The sequence below is a fragment of the Vulpes vulpes genome, chromosome 3 (genome assembly GCF_048418805.1).
Source record: "Vulpes vulpes isolate BD-2025 chromosome 3, VulVul3, whole genome shotgun sequence".
Classification (NCBI taxonomy): domain Eukaryota; kingdom Metazoa; phylum Chordata; class Mammalia; order Carnivora; family Canidae; genus Vulpes; species Vulpes vulpes.
The window spans coordinates 13,044,706-13,065,309 of record NC_132782.1 but is presented as its reverse complement, the minus strand read 5'-3'; the positions used below and the strand labels follow the sequence as shown (position 1 = coordinate 13,065,309).

Sequence of the window (20,604 nt, the reverse complement as noted above, 5' to 3'; positions counted from 1 at the left end):
GTAGATGCATCTTAAAGATTGACATATGTATGCAATATTTCAATCCAACAGAGACATAAAGCATCTTAAAACCAAAGTGGCATGGGGATATAAACAAACATAAAAGTATAATAAAAGAGGCTAAAACTTAGAGTCTCAAGGAACAGTGATATTATAAATAAAAGGCTTGCAAGAAGAATGAAAATATTTTAAAGAAAAAGAAAGCCAGAGGCTACATGTATCTTATGTTAATTAATGCAAACCAAAATAGAGAAACAGAAGAATCCTACGTCTTCATTACCACCCTTCCCTCACCAATATCCACTAGATTTATAAGCCCTGACAATTCTATGTTTAATTATCTCTCAAGTCAATGCCCTCCTTACACTAAACTTCTGACCCATGTAAGCCCATATGTATTTAATCTATTTCAGTAGTCTCCTAACTTTTCTTCTTCCATCTAAACTTGACCCCCTTTATTTCAATACGACCAGAAAAATCTTTCCTGCAGATCTATTCATCTTCCTCTGTTAAGTTTCTACAGTGGCTCCTGATTGCCTTAGAATAAAATAACAGTTCTTTAACATATAGAACTTTCTTATTATCAGGGCTTTGCCTACATCTCCAGCTTCATGCCTCAGTTGTGCCTCACTATATTCACAAATATACTATTTTATCTTTTGTATAAGGCGTTCCTTTTGCCTAGAATGCAATTCTAAATTCATGAAAAATTATTTCAAATCTTAGCTCAGCATTCTCTGCTCTCATATGTCTTCCTTGACCATCTTTCATTCAGAGTAAAGTTTAGCACTAACTTGTGTGCCAACAAACCTCATTTATATTTTCTATCATAGAATAATTGTACTTTAATTATTTGTTATATGTCTATTTCTCTGATATAGTGAGCTCCTTGAGGGCAAAATAACATACTCATCATTGAATTTTTGTGCCTGACATCTGGTGGGTGCTTGATGACTATCAGCTGAATAAAAAAAAATATATAAGGCACAAACTCCAGTCATCCACTTGAGTTAGGATCACTTCTGCTCACTTTCTTTGGGCAAGTTACTCAGTCCTTCAATGTGTTCATGTCTTATCCTCTCCCGCCCCCACAATAAAAAGGACCAACCAGGAAATAATAACAGTGTCTATCTCAGAAGGTTATTATGAGGAAGAAGTAAGTTAATATAAGTGAATACCTGGCTCATAAGTACTATATTAGTGTTTGCTATCTTTACTTAACAGATATTCAATGCACACTTACTTTGTGTCAACTATTCACCCAGTAAACGAGGCCAGAAAAAAAATAGATGGGATGAGAGTAGATTGTCTATGGCTCTACGAATTTTACCATTGAAGTTTACCATGAATTTTTCATTATAGAACTAAGGCCAGAAACTAAAGAAGAACAAGTTCTAATACATACATTTTTTTTTTTTTTTGCACCAGAGAATTAGTAGATTTGGGGGGGTTATTCAAAGAGAGAGAAGCAAAAAGGTGTCCGTGCATATTGTGTCTCTTCCAAATCGCTCTGGCTGCTTGCACATGGGAAGACTCTACAGAGGCATGGACAGAGAGTGACTTTGTGATCACTTGTTTACTTTTTCTATGGTTCATCTTTCTTGTACTAATACCTAGTGAAGAGTCACTCCATAGTGATTTAATCTACAATTACGCATTTTCCCCCATACTCTTTCCTAAAAATCATGTTGTATGACTATCATTTAGAAAGTATATTAAGAATGTTAAGATTTGGGGCACCTGGGTGGCTCAGTCAGTTAAGCATCTGCCTTGGGCTCAGGTCATAATCCTAGCATCCTAGGATCAAACCCCTCATTGAGCCCTGCATGAAGCCCTGCATGAAGCCCTGCATCAGGCTGAGCAGGGAGCCTGCTTCTCCCTCTCCTCCCCGCTTGTACTCTCTCTTGATATTTCTCTCTTTTTCAAATAAATAAAATCTTTGAAATAAAAAGAATGTTAAGATTTGTATATTACATATTTCTAAATTTAGTGACAATTCCCGGTTTCCAGCAGCAGTGTCTGAGTGATTTAAACAGGAAAGGTAATTTGTGAAAGAGACACTGGGCAACAGAGGTGGGGAGTGGAATTCATGGAATCTCCAGAGGTTTTGTGGCCATTGACAGAGCTGAATAATGCTGCTGAACCATCTGGTGAATGCACCCATGCTGCTGACATTGAACACCAGACACATTCATTGCTGAAGCTATCAATACTATATAATGGATGTTGCTTCTAGAATAGTTATTTCTTGAAATTAGATGTTGCTAATCTGACATCAACCATAATTAAGATTAATTCCACAAAGGCCTTGCTTCTCATGTCATTTCATTATTTCTTTATATATATAAAATCTGAGTTGGGGGTGTCTGATTGGTACGATCTAGTTCATAGTTCTGGGTCTTAGTTCATAGTTCAGGGAGTCTTAGGAGAATAAGTGTATGGTGTTTGCAGCTTCTCTTAGTGGAAGCTGGTTCTCCCTCACTAGGCACAGGAGTTCTGAAGTATAGAAGCAGTTTCAAATATCATAAAGGATAAAAAGTGCCCATTTACCTCTGCTAAAAAAGTATTATTCATGAACATGAGGTCTTCTTAACCAAATGGAAACCAGCTAAAAATATAAGTAAAGGTGTTTATTTTTGACAACAGATGACATAGTAGAAACCAATGTTCATGTCTTATAATGTAATTGATTCAGGCCTATTTCTTGGCAATATATATTCCACGTGACATTGCAAGTACATGTAGAATGACTCTGAGACAGTACAATTTGCCTGCTAAGAGGTCAGAAAGAGTTCCTGCTATATAAGCCTCCTTCCTTCTTTTACTGTCCCTCTGAATCTCTATGGCCATGGGTCTTGTTCACTGAGAGGAATGACATTTTAAATCTTTATGTAAAACCCAAACAGAAGGAAGAAGCACAGTAAAATAGATTTGGCTCTGATGCAAGCATTTTAGGGTTATTGGGGGCAAACAAGGCAGTATAATTATCAATTATGGCTACAGATGAATTATTCTGATTACTCGGGTTTTCTTCAAAATAAGGAAAAATGGGGAAAGATAAAAGGGTAACTAGTTGCAGTTTCACTGGTGAATGTATCTACTAGCAACATGGGGAATGAAAAGAGATTGAAGTGGCAGACAGGAAGATTAGATTATGGCTGGAGTTTGTCATCAATTCAAGTGAGACATCAGGTAAATAAGTCACAACTAACTTCAGTCTCACTTAGAATCCTCATTTGTAATCTGCTGGAACAGAGAGTGGGGAAGCACTGAAGGAGACAGATATGAAGGGCTACCACAGACTGAGTATTTTACACATCAGGAAGTGTACCAGGCTGTTCACACTTGTATAATGTCTAATTTCTTTAAAACTCTACCATTCTTAAATTCTATATGTTGATTACACATAAAAGGGATGGAAGGAAGAATAATATGCAAGATTTTAAAAACATCAAACATATACCATGAATATAATATTTTAATAAGAATTCAATCACCCAGTTATTTTGAACTAATGTTTTTAACACCTAAAAGCAGTAAGTGATGTATTTAATGTGCACTTATTATGTGTTTAGAGTGTATTTAAAGTAGGGACAAGAGAAAAGGAGGGCCATTATCCTCAATCAGTTAAATATGCTGAAGAATAGCACAATTCTGAAATGCCTTTAAAGAATCCAAAAACTAATCACGTGCAGTAATATTGTGCATTATCCCTTAAAAAAACACTGGGTCTGTTGCTACAATATCCTTTTCACCACTATAGTAGGTAACTATACATTTTTCTTTCTTTTAGGGCTGGTGATTCAGTGAAACATCTTTTCTCTCAAGATAATATTGGTCATCAAGTGCAAAGTTTTGACAAATACAAAATACCAATGACAGAAGTTCAAGGAGTCTCGAAATTGAAAAGAGGTTGTTACTAAAAAGGACCAAGGACTATGTGCTTTAAGTACATGCTTAAATAGTTTCATTTTACATAAAAAATATCAACAGTTAATAAAAAATTGAGCCATTTAACTCCTACAGATTTATAGAAAAGAAATCTGATGAAATAAAATTAAAGGACATACTCTCTATTATGGATTCCCTCCCCATTGAGCTTATCAATACCAGTGTACTGTAAAAGACAGAAAACCTACCCGCTTACTGGAGGCTTATATCTGAAGATCAGGTTTGTTCTTTAAGGATGGATCAGAGCAGATGAGTTTCAAACAGGCATTGATAAAAAGGAATGATAGGTCTTTAAAACTTACTACAAGTTTAGTGGTCTATGAAATACTGAAAGATAAATATTTGATCACATATCTCAAGATTATATGAAGAGGGATTATACTGAGCGCAAGTGCCAGACACAGAGCCCATGATTATTAAATGATTTAAACCTGCATTTTGTGTGAAAAGATATTGTCTGTCTCACCACTATTTTTATAGGAACAAGTTAACATATTTGCATTTAATTCTGATAATAGAAAAAGTAGTTCTGTATGTATCCATAATTCTCTCATGCATAGTTTTTTTCACACTCTCTCCTCCCTGCAAATGATTCCTTCTTTTCTTTGTCTATCTTCTGTACCCTGACTTGATGGTATACTTTGTCATTATCATCATTTCCCCTTGTAATGAAAAAGGTCTAGAAAAATAAGGAGATGAAGGAAAAGGAGTTGAGGGGGGAAAAAAAGGAAAATACATTTTTTGATCCTCCAAAAGAAAAAAAAAACAAAGACAATATAATTTTGGGGGAACTTTTGATATTTTTAGAATTATGGCACAAAATATTTCTGATAAAAGACTCACAAACTGAACCCCAGCCTAAAGTACTGACTTCATCAAAGTTCCCCCAATGTCCCCAAAATGTTTCTGAACACCATGTGATATGATGAATTCTAGTATTCAATCTTTTTAATCTGTACTCTGAAGATAAAGAATGAATTTCAAATGCCATAGCAGGATGAGGTCTTTAGCACTCTTGGTATTTCCCCCAGGGTAAGGAAGATAGATTGAGAGCTTGGCTCCCCCTGTTGGTGTCAATCTGGTGGCTGGTATACAATGTGCCCCACAAATGATGGGGTAGGATATGAAGTAGCCTCATCTGGTTTCTAAAGAGATGAATAATAACTTGCTTCTTACCATGGTAGATGACTCTGAGCAGAGACAGAGAAAGAATAAGCACAAGAAAAGGCTGTTAGAAGAAGATGTAACCTTATTCCATGTGCTATGGTCTTGAGATCTGCATAGAAGCTGGAAAAAATAAATTTCCCAAGCAATATCCCAGACAGTATCCCTGCAACAGCATGGCATTGAGGACAGAATGTTTTAATGTTTCTTCCTTTTCTCAGGCCTTGTATTTTCCCAGTTTTTTTGGGTGGAGGGGAATGGGGGTTATGATAATTTATTTGTAATTATACAAAGTAATAAATTAAATGAACATGTAAAAGAATAAACAAATATGTCTCAATCTAATCATTTTCAACGACCCAAGAGGATGGGTTTATTTTGAGAAATAGTAGGCCCAGAAGTAGAAAGAGATAATAATATCTTATGTGAAATGCTTAGAGAAAATACCCATTTTCATAAAAGTAACTGTGGAAAAAACATTTTGTAGCTTCTACTAAGTTCTACAAGCGTAATGATCCTATAATGTTAAGGTTTCTTTTCTTTTCTTTTTTTAAGGTTTCTTTTGTTATAATTTTCCTTGCTCCTCAAAAACTAGCAAAGCCTATGAATTTAAAATTCCATAGCTTGCCATTCTAATAATTCAAAACTAAAGCAAGTGTAGTATAACGTATTGTTTCTATATTTAAGAATTCTATTAAGTATAATTATACAAAGAGCATATTTCTATTTTTAAACTAATATGAGACTTCAAATTGAAGGAGGGGCTACACAAATGCATTCCTTCTTCCAGCTTTCCCTCCTTGTCTACTACCTCCCATATAAAATGATATAAAATTCCATCATGCTAAAATATCTGTTTTACATTTTCATCAACATCAGATGCTTTTGGGAATCACTGGTAACATGAAACTACGGGCCGTACTTTTGTGTTTTGTAGGAAAGGGTCTGGGTGACACTCTCTCAACAACTCTGGGCCCTGAGATAAGAACAAACAATACCACTCCTTTTCCCCTAAAGCAATCCCAATTCATTTTACTTGAAAGTAGTGAAGGGTGTATCTGTAAGTGCACTTGTCTTCTGCAAATGAAATTGAAAATGGGTTCTATAAGAACAAATAGGTTTACAGAAGCAGAACACCCACAATATCATTAAGAAGAAAAGCCGTGGTAGTGGTACTCCAATAATTGGGGTAAACATTGCTTCTACAAATTCTATTTTGGAGAATGAGTAAGATGAATCATAGAAAGAAAAGCAACTGATTCAGGATTTTTTGAAATCACTTGAATCTGTGCCTGCAACTCAGTCTTACTTACGGGTTTTTGTACTAACGACTGAGGTTCCAACAGCCTGAGAAATAGTGCCAGGGCACCCTTTCTATGATAACATTTCTAATCCTCCCCCAAGTCACCAGGCAGATTAGCTCATTTAGTTATTAAGAACAGAGTAAAGGAACCCAGGCTTAATGCACACACTGGATGGACTGCACACCTCACCAAGAAGACAGTTTCCACAAAGGACCAAGGCAAACATCTTGCCAACGTCTTCAGAGTGTGAGGGTAGAATGAGTTTCCCTTGATAATGATGCACTGCAGATTCTCACAGTGCTGCAGCAGGGGAGGGAGGAGTGAATCCCTCAATGTGCTCATATACCAAGAGTTTCTGTGGAGAGAAGGTGAAATTGGAAGTTGCAAAGGGACCATGACTAAGACTTTATGGTCACACCTCAGCGGGCAGTTAGCAATTACCATCAACTTCATTCAGGAAGAGCCGACGTTGAGAGTCATAGTGTGTGGCTCCCAAATAATGCTATTGATGTCAGTAGATCACAGACCTTAGTCCTAATTTTACTTTGTGGGCAGACCTTATGTCTTAGGGAAAGAACACACGTTGGTTTCATTATGTTAAGAGCCAAATGGCTAGGAGAAGGTTTGCTACATTATTTAATAAAGTTGATCACTGACTGACATTTGTTATATTCACCATAATGTCCTAAGCTCTTGCTTCGTCTGGTTTACACAGTTCCTGTTCTATTCTTTGGTTGCAAATGTAGTCATATCAAGAGAAATGCCAATAAAAACAGAAAGGCTTCGCTATCAGACTGCAGAAGAATGAACTGGGTGGAGGAGAAACCTCGGTGAGAAACTAAGAGGCAGATTAACTTAGTTGATCTGGAATGTTCATTGCTATACATCAGAATCACCCAGAATGTTGAACCATTCCCTGATCCCTGCCCACACACCAGAACAATTTAATCAGGATCACCTAGGCTGTCCAGGGAGGTCCAGGGTACTAACTTACATTTGAAGGTTCAACCTGAGGACCTAGTGACTCAGGTGACCCGAGTTCCCTCAGAGAATCCATGTCTCAGCCTAACAGGGAGACTGGGTTGATTCTAAATCCTTATCTCGTCAGAGAAGAGGTAGGAGGGGATGGATGAGTCAAGGGCACTGAAAAGATGTCCTCTTTAGGTTCCAGATGATGTAGAAACCAGTAGACAGAGGACTCACTGAAGACCCATGACCATTATATTTCTGTACCCCCAAACATGGACGCCTTGAATGGAAGCATGTAGTAGGGGTTTCATGAGGAGTGTGGGGTGCACTTCTAAATGATTCAGGCCAACGTGGGCCTTAAAGAAAGCAGGGTTTGTTGGGGCCTGAAGGAAAAGCCTTTCTTTTCTTTCCTTTCCTTTCCTTTTCTTTTCTTTTCTTTTCTTTTCTTTCTTTTCTTTTCTTCTTTTCTTTTCTTTCTTTTCTTTTCTTTTTTCTTTTCTTTCTTTCTTTCTTCTTTCTTTCTTTCTTTCTTTCTTTCTTTCTTTCTTTCTTTCTTTCTTTTCTTTCTTTCTTTCTTTCTTTCTTTCTTTCTTTCTTTCTTTCTTTCTTTCTTTCTTTCTTTCTTTCTTCCTGAGAAATACAAGTTCTTATGGAGTTCAATTTGTGTTTTCACTTTTGTTTTCATTATAGTTGGTGCAAGTAGTACTAACTGCAGTTAATTTACCTTGCAACTTGAGCAAGGACTTTTTAAAATTTTTAAATTTTTTTTCAAAATAGAATTCTTTTCGATTTGATTTCTCTAGAAAAAAAAAAAAGTACGGGCTTCCCCAAGACCTACAGAGCTATAGAAAGGTGGACATGGATAGGAAGAGAAGAGACACAGATGGAGATTCAGTTGATGGGCAGCTCACCTGTGGCAAGGCAGCTGGTGGCCAGGGCACAGGTGTGGAAAGCAGTAATGAAACGGCCAAGTGTGAACATACAGAGATAGTTTTGAATGCAAAAGCAGAAGTGAAAACGTCTGTTTATCAAGTGTGCATCTACAAACCCACAACTGGACCAAAGTTTGCATTTCTACTTCTTGCTGAATTGAAAAGGACACTGAGTTATTAGTGCAGAGCAAAGCTGGTTTGCTGTATGGCATCAGGAACTCGGATGCTTTGGCTAATAAATAACTCCAGGGAAGTGAACTCTGCTTAAACCAGCTTGTACAGGTCTGGCTGTTAGTGCGATACACACCTCAGTTGGTTGAGGCCATTGTTTTATTGTTTGCTTTATTTAGCTAACTCTTGGTCTTCTGATTCTGAGTCAGCATTCAAAAATTAATCTTATTGTGTTCTTCTCATTGCCAAAGCTCACTCAGCAATAGGCACCGAGACAGAGCTGTAGAAGGTAGTTTAAATGGTTTGGCCAGTGGGAAACGTATGCCCATTCACTGGCCTATCTGGAATATGGTCAGGATGATTCCCTGGCTGGTGTCAGGAAAAGAAATGGTTCTCTGGCAAAGAGGGGCCCTTATTTCTTAGTATTTGTACATATTAGCATTGTATGTTGGCAAAACACTTGATATATATTATTCAGACAATTGGAAGAATGTATTTTAACTTCATTGCGTTGAAGCACAAACCAGAAAATGTCACAAGGAAGGTTCTACACCTTACACATGTTTTTCTCTCCTTTCCACACATCAGCTAAAATAAGCCGAGAAGCCACAGCACTTGTAGAGATGGAAAAAATCAACACGGCCTCAACTCTTTCTCTTTTCCTCATTTATTCAAGCAGCGTAGGCCTTTTTTCTCTCTTGCCGGATTCAATTCATATATTAATTATATTTTCCTCTCAGTACATCGTGTCACAATACTGTGAATAAAGCAGTCTTCAAAAGCAAATGCTATGTTACTCATTTGCTCCCTCTTGAAAAACAGGCTTTTATTCATAACGGCATCCCAGGGCCGCAGAGTACCTGCGCAAAGGACCTTCTATACATATTCCTCTCTTTGGCTTTCCCAGAGGTCCCCCTCATCTTGTCATTTTCTAGAGTTAAGCATTTTTTCTTCAAAAGGAGACCTGCTATTATAATGTTTTAAATATGCACCAAAGTTACTGACTGCTCCAGAACAACAGATGCCCAAAGCATTCAGAGGGATGTTAATTTAAACTAATCTTTAATTACTTAATGAGCTCCTAGGAAATTATTCTGTCTCCAAGGGCCAAAGAACTGGGGAAAAAAAATAAAGTTGAGGTGTGTGAGGTGTGAGGCATAGAACAGTGTTATCCTTCTTTGTCTTTTTAGATATACATAAAATGTTTATGAATCATATTCTCCTTTGAGAATAATTACCACTTGATTATGCTCTCTTAGCTTTAGTGGCAATACTGCTGATGATAATGGCTGGTGTTTACTGAACACTTCTGTATATGCCAGGCATTTTAGTAAGAATTTTACATAGATCCTCTTATTTTATTCTTAAAACAGATCTGTTACTTCATCCTCGTTTTACAGAGATGAGGTGGTTAATTAACTCAGAGGATTATAATCCGGGGTGCCTGGCTTTGGAGCCAGCAGGCCTAACCATCATTTCCTGTTTGAGTGAGGTTACTTTAAGGTGTAAGAGTCATTTAAAAGTAGTATACAAATTAAAAGATGAAATGAGACACACTTTTGATCACAGCCTTACGCGTTAATAGAGATCTGGGTTCAGTTGGGGCTGCCAAAGAAATCTATGCCCTTGAAAAATTATATACACGGCAGAAAGCTAAAGGTAGGTTTAAAGCACTTACATGAGAAATGCTTTGCACTTGTGGACATTTCACTGATAAAAAAAAATAGGTTTAGTCTGCTAGAAAATAATTATGGGTCACCTTTAAAGAGTCTGAAACACACAGATGTCAGATTATATCTGTCACAAGCTGTCAAAAATGTTTTCTATCAACCAAAAATTGTCTAGGGATTGTTTCAGATCCACATAATTTTACCCAGTGCTAATGTTTACATTAGGATTTTTGAAACAGCAGATATATGCAGAAGGATACATACTGTCTTGCAGCTTCCCCTTGGTCCACGTGAGAGGTGGCTGCAGGGAGCGAAGGTCAGGAATGCTTCAGGCTCTTGACATGGATTCAGCGCAGCCATTTTCACATAAAAGCAATTACCTAAGCACTGTATTGCACTGATTACTTCCAATTTTTTTGGAGCTCCATCTACTCTTTCCTACTTAAGCCACTTAGAGAACAAAAACAAAAACAACAAAAAGAAAAAACCCAAACCAAACCAAGCAACCCCAGAAAAGTATAGGCTTCCAGGACTTCAAAATTAATAAGTAAAGAGCTTCTCAGTACTGCATAAGCATGGGGGAAAGAAAGCAAAGATATTCATATGAGAAGATGAAAGTCAAGCCCTGAGTGTGAAAATACGGCACAGAAAGAAATGTCTTAGACTGCTAATGGGTCCAAGCCTTATTTTGGGGGTGAAGGGGAATGCTGTAAAATTAGATTGCAGTGACACTGCACGACTTTGTAAATCTACTAAACAGCCATGAATTGCCCACTTAAGATGGGCGATATTTATGGTATGCAAATTATATCTCAATAAAGGTGTTACAAGAAGAAAGAAGAAAAAGAAAGTCTTGAAAAAACAGAAACCGTAGAATAGGCAAGTGAAAATGAACTCAGAAAAGAGATGATGGCAGTTTCCCATCAATAACACATTTATTTTAATACCTTCTGCATGTACTTCAAGGCACCCTTTTAAGAATGCGGGAATAGATTAAATAAAGTTTCCCCAACACATTCTTTTAAGAAGCTGACCCCTTGCCCTGTGCCTCACTCACACAAGGGCTCTGATGGTCCAGAGTGGCTCCTTTTTCTAATTTACATAAGGATGCTCCACAGGCTAGCAGTGATGCTAACAGGCAGAACCAGGAAGCATGACAAGTCTAGAATATATAAATAAGACATTATCTCAGAATTTAAGTGTCTGGCATAAATGAGAGTTCCTATATATTATATCTCCTTTTTTTTTCCTATTTTAGAAACTTTTTGAATAAAAGATAGTCTGATATAATAGTTGGATCAATCAGCAGACAGAGGGATCTTTAACCCGAGAGATAGCTTAATTTTCAAAACTTGTCTAGCCCTGTAGCTGATCTTCCAGACAAATGATTACCAGATAGCTAATTATCCTGAAACATCTGACTTCAGTATATTAGAAAAGAAACAGGCAGATTGAACTTAATTATTACACCTTACAAGATTATTACTAATTGTGACATTAAATATTGTCAGAAATCCAAAACAAATGTTCTTTCTTTTAACTCTAATTAAACTTGATTTTCAAATTAATATTAATTTTTATATGTTAACAAAATAAGGTTTTTTTCTGGCCAGGGGCAGACTTAGCAGAGAAATAAGTCTCAAGTACTTTGAACAAGCAAAGACTGAAAACACCATCTGGGTGGACAACAGCTTAGGTAAGACAAAATTAACTTTCTGCCTCTACCTTTAAATGTCCTCAATCCCTGCTGATAAGAAAAGCAATTTTTAGAATGCATTTAATAGCTTGAAAATTTTAAGTGAGTATCTAAGACATGATTTTTTCTACGTTTTCCCCTTTATAACCAGATATGACATGTATCTCAAATTTCTAATAAGGATTATAAATTAGTTATTTCATTTTCTAAGGTATGGATGACTTTTTTACTTTCATCTTCCCCGAGACTTCAGCATGCAGTTCAGTAAAAGATATTTACTAGTTTATTCTAACATGTTTCCTTTATATATTATTTATATTACATGGCATTATGACCTAGGTTTGGTCATTCCTCATGGAATTATTGGATATTATTAGCATGTCTAAAGGTACATAATGAAACTGAAGTTCAGAGAGGTCACTAAAGGCCTGGAGTCCTGCAGATATTCAGACTTCTAGTGCATGGTTTTATTTATTACACTCACATGCATTAATATTTCATGTTCCAGAGTAGGGACTACAGCTTATAATAGATTATATTTGGAAGGAGCTTATAGCAAGTACGTGTGTGTGTGTGTGTGTGTGTGTGTGTGTGTGTGTATAACATTCATATGTTGCTGCTGTTTGGTTTTACTTTTACCCAGTATTCATTTATTCTCCCTTGAAAACTGAATGCTGAGAACTTCCACTTAGGTCAACAGGTACAGAGGCTTCACCCAATCAGTGTCCCCCAGTTGAGAAATTAGTTCTAGGAAGAACATCAGTGTTCCATTTACAGCCAATTAGATGCAGTAAGGTTTGTTCCCGAAACTTCTGGGAAAAGGATCTCACTTTTTCTCTGCATCTTTTTACTATGAACTGGGGGAAACCTGGGTGAGAATGGGACCAGCCCAGAGGAAGTGAGGTAAAAAAAAAAAAGAAATATGTTCAAGGTAATACTTGTTTTATTTTATTTATTTATTATTATTATTTTTTTCTGAAACACCACACTGTGTAGTGCTTACAATGGGCCAAGCACAGTCTCAAGCACTTTACAAATATAATTCATTTAATCCTCTTAACCTTATGAGGTGGGTACTATTATAATATTGACTTTATAATTGAGGAAACTGAGGCACAAATAGGTTAAGAAACTTGCCTAATGTCACACAACTAATAGATGAAGGAGTAGGGATCTGGACATAAGTGATCTGGCTCCAGTTTCTGTGCTCTTAGCTATTATGCTATGGACATAAGTTGAGTCCTTACATTAGCAGTAAGGATATACATACTTAACAATGGATTCTCAAAGAAAAAAAAAAAGAGAAAAAAAGAAAGAAAGGAAGGAAGAAAGAAAGAAAGAATCTGCCAATTTCTCTAGTATAAATATCGTTGATATGGCTGACTTTAAGCTATTAACATGACATTATCTGGTTTACAATATTCCTAAAAATTTAATAATCAGAGAGTTGGTACAAGCCAGATGCTCTAGTACACCACTGGAGCTGACACCAAATTTCCCTTCCACAAGACTGCATTTTTTTTTTTTTAAATTTTTATTTATTTATGATAGTCACGCAAAGAGAGAGAGGCAGAGACATAGGCAGAGGGAGAAGCAGGCTCCATGCACCGGGAGCCCGACGTGGGATTCGATCCCAGGTCTCCAGGATCGCGCCCTGGGCCAAAGGCAGGCGCCAAACCGCTGTGCCACCCAGAGTTCCCAAGACTGCATTTTTTTTGTGAATCTATAATGTTCCTTTTGGCTTAAGCCACTTTTGGTTGGGCTTTCCATCTCTTGCAATATTAAGGAGTCCTAAACTGACTTCAAGTTTCATGGATAATGAACTACCTTCATGGAAACTGCTCTTTGTCATATTAGAGCCCTCATTATTAACCTTATGAGATGGGCAAATCCCTCATCAGTTGCCCCATCTTAATCAGAAACGGAGGGTTGAGGGGTATTGAATTCGGTCTCTGTGGCACTGACTACATAATTTGCCAGACCTAGTGAAAAATGAGAATGCTAGACCCAGGCCTCTTGTTGCAAAATTATTAAAAATTTCAAGATGAGGGACGCCTGGATGGCTCAGCGGTTGAGCATCTGTCTTTGGCTCAGGGTATGATCCTGGGGTCCTGGGATCAACTCCCACATCCGGCTTCCTGCATGGGGCCTGCTTCTCCCTCTGCCTGTCTTTGCCTCTCTCTTTCTGTGTCTTTCATGAATGAATAAATAAAATATATATATTTTTAAATTTCAAGATGATGACAGCAAAGCACAAGCCAAGTACCGTGCCCTTTCAGAATGGGGCCCTGAGTGACTACCCAGGGCCATGTGCCCTGAAGGTGACCCCGTGTCGGTGTCACTTAACTGGTAAGCTGCAGAGGCGCCCTCTGATCTCAGATCTACAAGACCCATAGCCTAAAACTCTATTACAATGTTTTCCAGAAACATAAGCCATGTGTTCATACATACCTGTCTGCATGGAATTTGTTACTTATTAATGATAACTAACTACATTTTGTATTGTTGACTAATTTCAAGTAAACACACAGTTGACTCATTTAAAGACTCTTATGTTGCAACAGCTATATATTAAACCACAAGTATATCCAATCCTAATTACTTATTTACATTTTGTTTCCTTCAGGCAAAGTTAGAACATATCTTACCATAAATTCATCGAGCTATTTATATTGCACAATTTTTACTTTTCAGACAAAGCCAGAAATGGAAAACAAATACTATTTCACATATCAGATTTTTAATCATTCTGATATACTTTCCCCATTTCTCCCCCATCCATATTATGCACACACAATTGCCTTAATTTTTAAAACTTAGGTAACTCCAAATATCCTAGGGATTTTTCTTAAAAACTGACCAAACAAAAAACCACCTTTTATCTTCCACAACCAAATTGTAAAAGTACTCCACTTACTCTCTTCCTCATGGAAAACATGGACCTAAATACAGCTGTGTACAGTGCAATTACTATTTTTCAGAGTGCCGAGCTCAGTCTAATGGGTTTTATTACTGAGATTCTCACATTCAAAAATCATTATAACCCATGACAATATTTGGTGATATATATAATGGAGGAATGAAATGGGGGAAAATCTTTTATATAAGATAAAACGCAGAAGTTACATTATGCAATTTTATGCAACATCTGGGTTCTACTACTCAATTTTTGATGATTTTAAAGAAAACAGAAAACTCACCACAATGATCAGCTAAATAATGCTTCACAGTTAATCTATACAAACAACCAGCACAGAGGTTATCATGAATTATAGCCTAGAAGCAGAGGCTCAATATAAATGTGGCTCTCAACATTTCTATTTACCTGTTGACTAACCGAGGCTATTTAATTTTCATTTATGCTTGAAACATTAGAAGCTGAGAAGAAAAATATTCCAGCATGGTTCCCTAGAAATATGACAAAATGCTCCAAGTAATAAGTTAATCAATACATTGGTATGCTTTAAAGATGATTTTCTAAAGCATCTTAAAATTACAATATTTGTTAATGAGTAATGAAAATAAATGTACCACCGAATAGGGGGCTTTCTGAATTGGCACTGAAATGAGAACACTTATACCACACGTGATTTATCCATTACCTGCAGTAGCATTACCTGTTCAGATCTTTTCTCGTGCTGGTATTGGTACTGAGACAAGGTATTACAGGAAGAAGCAATTTTGTCCTTTTCAAATTGTTTCTTCACTCTGGCCAAACCACCAGGCACTGTGCACATTCTGGATTCCTCCATTATCTAAGACAATTTAAGGAAAAGGAAAATTCAGCTTTATATCTGCTCAAGATGGGATTTACAAGCTATTATGCTTTATAGTTGACAATTATTGATGGGTGGTATATTAAAAAATATGAACATATGCAATTATTTCAGTAGGCCTTTACAGAAAACCTTAATAAAAAATAATCTCTCCATGTTGTTTTCTCATTTATCAGTCTTTGATATAAAGTCAGGAAGAGCTTCAAAATATTGAGTTAATTCTTATCTCAGATAGGTTTTGTTTTGTTTTTAAATTTTTATTTATTTATGATAGTCACACACACAGAGAGAGAGAGAGAGAGAGAGGCAGAGACATAGGCAGAGGGAGAAGCAGGCTCCATGCACCAGGAGCCTGACATGGGATTCGATCCCAGGTCTCCAGGATCGCACCCTGGGCCAAAGGCAGGCGCTAAACCACTGCGCCACCCAGGGATCCCCTCAGATAGGTTTTGATATTTAGAGATTAAACCTGTAGAATCTATTTCACTAATAATACACACAAACTAGTAGAAATTAGAATAATGGACTCAATTTTAACCCGCAGTAAGGTTGTCATTAAAATTCCAAATGTCTACATAAGCAACACATTATTAAGAAAGAATATTAAAAACATTTGACTCATTTCAAAATGTACTTGAATCACTAAAGATGAATAAAATAAGCCCCTCTTATATGAAAATGTCAATATCAGTAATAGTAACAACTACTTAATACTAGAGCTGAGTGATTTCTGTGTGTTTACATGTATCTTGTCATTTGACGTTTCTCCATATTCTGTGAGATATGGACATTTACTCTCATTTTAAAATGAGGAAATTGAGGTTTGGGCAAGTAAGGCAAGTTATTAAGTTCTCATTGCTGGGTGTGAGTAGGAGCTGGAATTTGAACCAGGATCTGTCTTCATGATTGCTTCTGCCTTAATCACTAGTATGAAAGGACAAGCAAAGCAACAACCACTCCAGGGTTGGCATACCCCAGGACTTAGATTAGAAGGTTTAAGGTTAGAAGCATTCTAGGCTATTGTTGGCATTTTGGAGAACAGAAAGCCTGATTCAATAGGCTTCATTTGGAGCAACTTGAAAAGCCCGAGGAGCCTGGTCAGATCTTATGCCCCTGTGGGAAGTGCAGTAACGTAAGGACTTTGGTTTGATGATTCAACACTCTCCCCAGCCCAGCAGGCACTCAAGCCCAGATGGGATGACAACTCTCAAGCAAACAGGCCTCATGCCAACCAGCCCTCCTCCAGGAAGCTTCTAGGACCGCTTAAAACTGGGAAGAGATTCAGCAACCCTTCAAATCGCAGGAGGTCTCCTGAGGTCTGGCCCAGTCCTGACATAACCCTGAAGCCTTGAGACCTGAAGGTAACTGGATGGCCGTGAGCCGAAGTTCCCCTATCATGGATAGGAAACTCCTGGGATCATGAAATCATTACCCAGCATATAGTTTCTCAAACAGATCCTAAAAATACAACTATGATCTTGGGGTTTCCCATATTCTAAAATACTGGAGAATGAATTAATACTCCAGATTATCTGAAGTACTAGCAAACTCAAGTGGATGTTTTTCCAAATTCATAACCTTTCCACAATTCCATGCACTGTCCGATATTTATAAGTATGAATATTTGCTTCATGAGAAGAAGGGATGAGAATGTACACTTATATGGTTTAGATATATATACCATCAAATCTTGCAACAAATTTCAAAAGGAAATCCTGGTCAGTTACTGCCATTTGATATGTGTTAAAGTCATGAGAAAGTGTGGCATCTATTTTGAAATTTAGGATAAAGAAGGGAAAGGGTGAATTAAGGCCACAAGATTTCTTGTACCCTCCCCTAACATTTAATGTACATAAATGGCGTTCCTCGATTGATCATATGTAGATAACATGTGAGTACTAAATTATGGAAATTAAGGCAATTATTAAGAAGCCTACTCTTTGTAACAACTATAAACAATGTCCAAATCACGTGCAAATTAATCTAGCAAGCCTCAGTAATTATGGCAATGACTAAATACTTTCCTAGTAAGTGCATTTTCACAAAAATATCAGTTCCTAGACCAAATATGTTGCTTCTCATCTACCAATCTACCAAGTGAACAAAAAAACCAAATATACCCACTCCTTCCCTTTAGCATTGTGCTTTGGAATCAGACCATATGGCATATGCAAAAATGCATATAGTTAATTATTTTTACCAGTACTGCTGCTATTACACCCTTATGGCTGTGCACCCACTGTGCACCCACTGAAGTGAGGAAGTCCTTTGAGCTGTAGTTTCATGGTGGTGATAGAGTGTCTTTATTCAGCGCAGCTTGTAAATGGAGATTTACATATGTGGGATGGCAGGACTTGCTCAAGGAGCAGCCTGTGGTCACGAGCTGGAGTGATGTTTCCTTGCTCAGATGGAGGGCTTGTCTGTGACTTTGCCTTGTTTTGCCCCATGTGCTATACATTTCAACCCATGTTATTGTAAATGACCATATAATGGGTTGCTTTGTGTTAAGCGTTTTTATATTTATCGCTATTTAATGTTTTTTATTCTTGGACTCAGAAATAAGATTTGAAATCTAATGGTATGCCCATAATAATTAAGTCATTTTATTTTTATTTTTATATTTTTTAAAGATTTTATTTATTTATTCATGAGAGACACACAGAGAGAGGGAGAGGCAGAGACACAGGCAGAGGGAGAAGCAGGCTCCATGCAGGGAGCCTGACGTGGGACGCGATCCCGGGTCTCCAGGATCACACCCTGGGCCAAAGGCGGTGCTAAACCGCTCAGCCACCCGGACTGCCCAAGTCATTTTATTAACAAGTTAATTTAAATACTTAACACAGGACCAACTTAATATTAAATTATTTTGATAATAAGGTAATTATATTACACAGTTATCTACTTTCATTATAAAGAACTGTCCTTGGGTCCTTGGGCATAGGAGAAATAACATAATTTGAGGAGTTGACCAAATAGTGATTCTAATCCCCAGTTCTAACACTTAAAACCTTGGACTAGAGTTCAAGTTTCATTTCTTATTAAACTGAGAATAACACTATGTTTTCCACATATTCCTTGTGTTAAAAAAGATAACGGAAATAAAATCGCCAGCACAATCTGGCATCTTAATTTACTGCTTAACAAATGTTACCTCCTCCTTTTCTAGGACGCTCCTGCAGACCACTGCCTTTCCATGGGCATGACTTTTATTTAGGTTCAACCAAATGCCATCCGGCTGAGGCTAGGACCAGGAGAAACTGATCTCAATGCAACTGAAATATAATGGATTCAATTTGGGGCCAAATCAGAGACCTCCAGATTTTACATGTAAAATACTGGGGTTATTTGTGTAAATAGAAATGTTGTCAAAGGCAGTTTCCATGATTTCATAATCGAATAGACATTTGATGCATCTGACCAGATAAGGCAGTGAGGCAGTTATTTTGCTTTTCTTTAGACATTAACCAGGATTTCTTGGAGATAATATATGTGCTCTTCCTCCCCTCTCACACAATATTAACTTAGGGCTAAACCAAATAATAAGGCATTTGTTGGGCCACAGATGCTTTCTTGTATGAGAGAGGAGGCAGCTGAATTCAGTAAAAAAGAGGACAGGAGTCCAGAGACCAGGAATTTAGGCTGGCTTTGTCAGTAATGCATGATCTGTAAGTCACTTCCCCTCAGTTTGTTTTGCCTGCAAATGGGCAGGAGAAGAGAAAGATTACTAAATTCCTTATATGTAGGTTATCTTCATAATAGTGTTAACATTTTGTTTTTGTATTATATAGTGGGGATAATTTAGTTTTCTTAGGGCCCAATTTAAATATTTTCTTTTTAGCACATTATAAATAAAATTTTGTCATATGGGGATACCTGGGTGGCTCAGCGGTTAAGTGTCTGTCTTTGGCTCAGGTCATTATCCGGGGGTCCGGGGATCGAGTCCCACATTGGGTTCCTTGCAAGGAGCCTGCTTCTCTCTCTGCCTGTGTCTCTGCCTCTCTTTCTCTATGTCTTTCATGAACAAATCAATGAAATCTTAAAAAAAAAAATTGTCTTATGGTGTATTCTCCTACTGCCTGAAAAAGTCAAAGTGTTCCTATATTTAAAAAACTGTGTACTAAATAACCCATCTCTTGCTCTGTACTTTCAAAATCTGTTTCCCCAAGAATCTTTTCTCCAATTTAAAACACTACTTTGTAGTAAAGTTCCTTAATGATCCAGCAGGGGGTGCTATCTAAGAAGACTGGCAGGAGGCGCTGAAGTGATACTATTTATTTTGGAAGAGAGCTAGCTACTTCTGTGATTTCTGTACATTCATTCAAAATCCACGCTGCATCTAAAATGGATTTTAATGACTATGTAAAAACTTAAATGTCATTTGGAATTACAATATTGTTAATGAGTTTGGCACAGTCAGCCTTGTCTCTAAATAATTTGTAAAGAAGAATGTTAAGAGTAGCTATTTTAGAACACCACCCTTCTTGACTATTCTTTCCCTCTCTTTCTCTTTTGGTTAAATGAACAACTTTGCTAATTTGGAGATTATAATTATAAAAGAGTATCCTTATATTCCATTAAGCTATAAAGCTGCTACTAATAAAATGACTCATCAAACCCTGTGGATTGAAGGCCACAGATGATGGAACCCAACAAATTCTTTTGAATATGACTTTATTATGCTTTGGCTCTAAAAATTGGTGGTCCTACTGAATCCTGCTGTTTCCTATAATCATAATTGGTTTAGCAGAGTGCCTACATTGCTAATCTCCCTCATTTCTATGTTGATTAAGCTACTCCTAATGGATTTAGTGCATACAGAGAAATGAGAAAAGCAAAAAAAAAAAAAAAAATTATACTGCCAGTGAATTTAAATGAACTATACATGAGACCAAAGAGGGCGGCATGCAGACCCACATTATTAAAATCTGAAATTAATTCCCAACCTTCCTGAGGAGAATAGCTATAGGTTAA

General features: G+C 37.1%; 1 protein-coding gene across 2 annotated transcripts in view; it reads right to left on the bottom strand.

Annotated features, from left to right (window-relative positions):
* XIRP2 (xin actin binding repeat containing 2) overlaps positions 1-20,604 on the bottom strand; it is a 353,649-nt gene that overhangs the window by 28,622 nt on the left and 304,423 nt on the right. For both annotated transcript variants that reach the window (XM_072751844.1, XM_072751843.1), the window contains one exon: positions 15,475-15,612. In XM_072751844.1, coding sequence (XP_072607945.1) covers positions 15,475-15,612 — 138 coding nt within the window. The remainder of the gene's footprint in view (positions 1-15,474; positions 15,613-20,604) is intronic.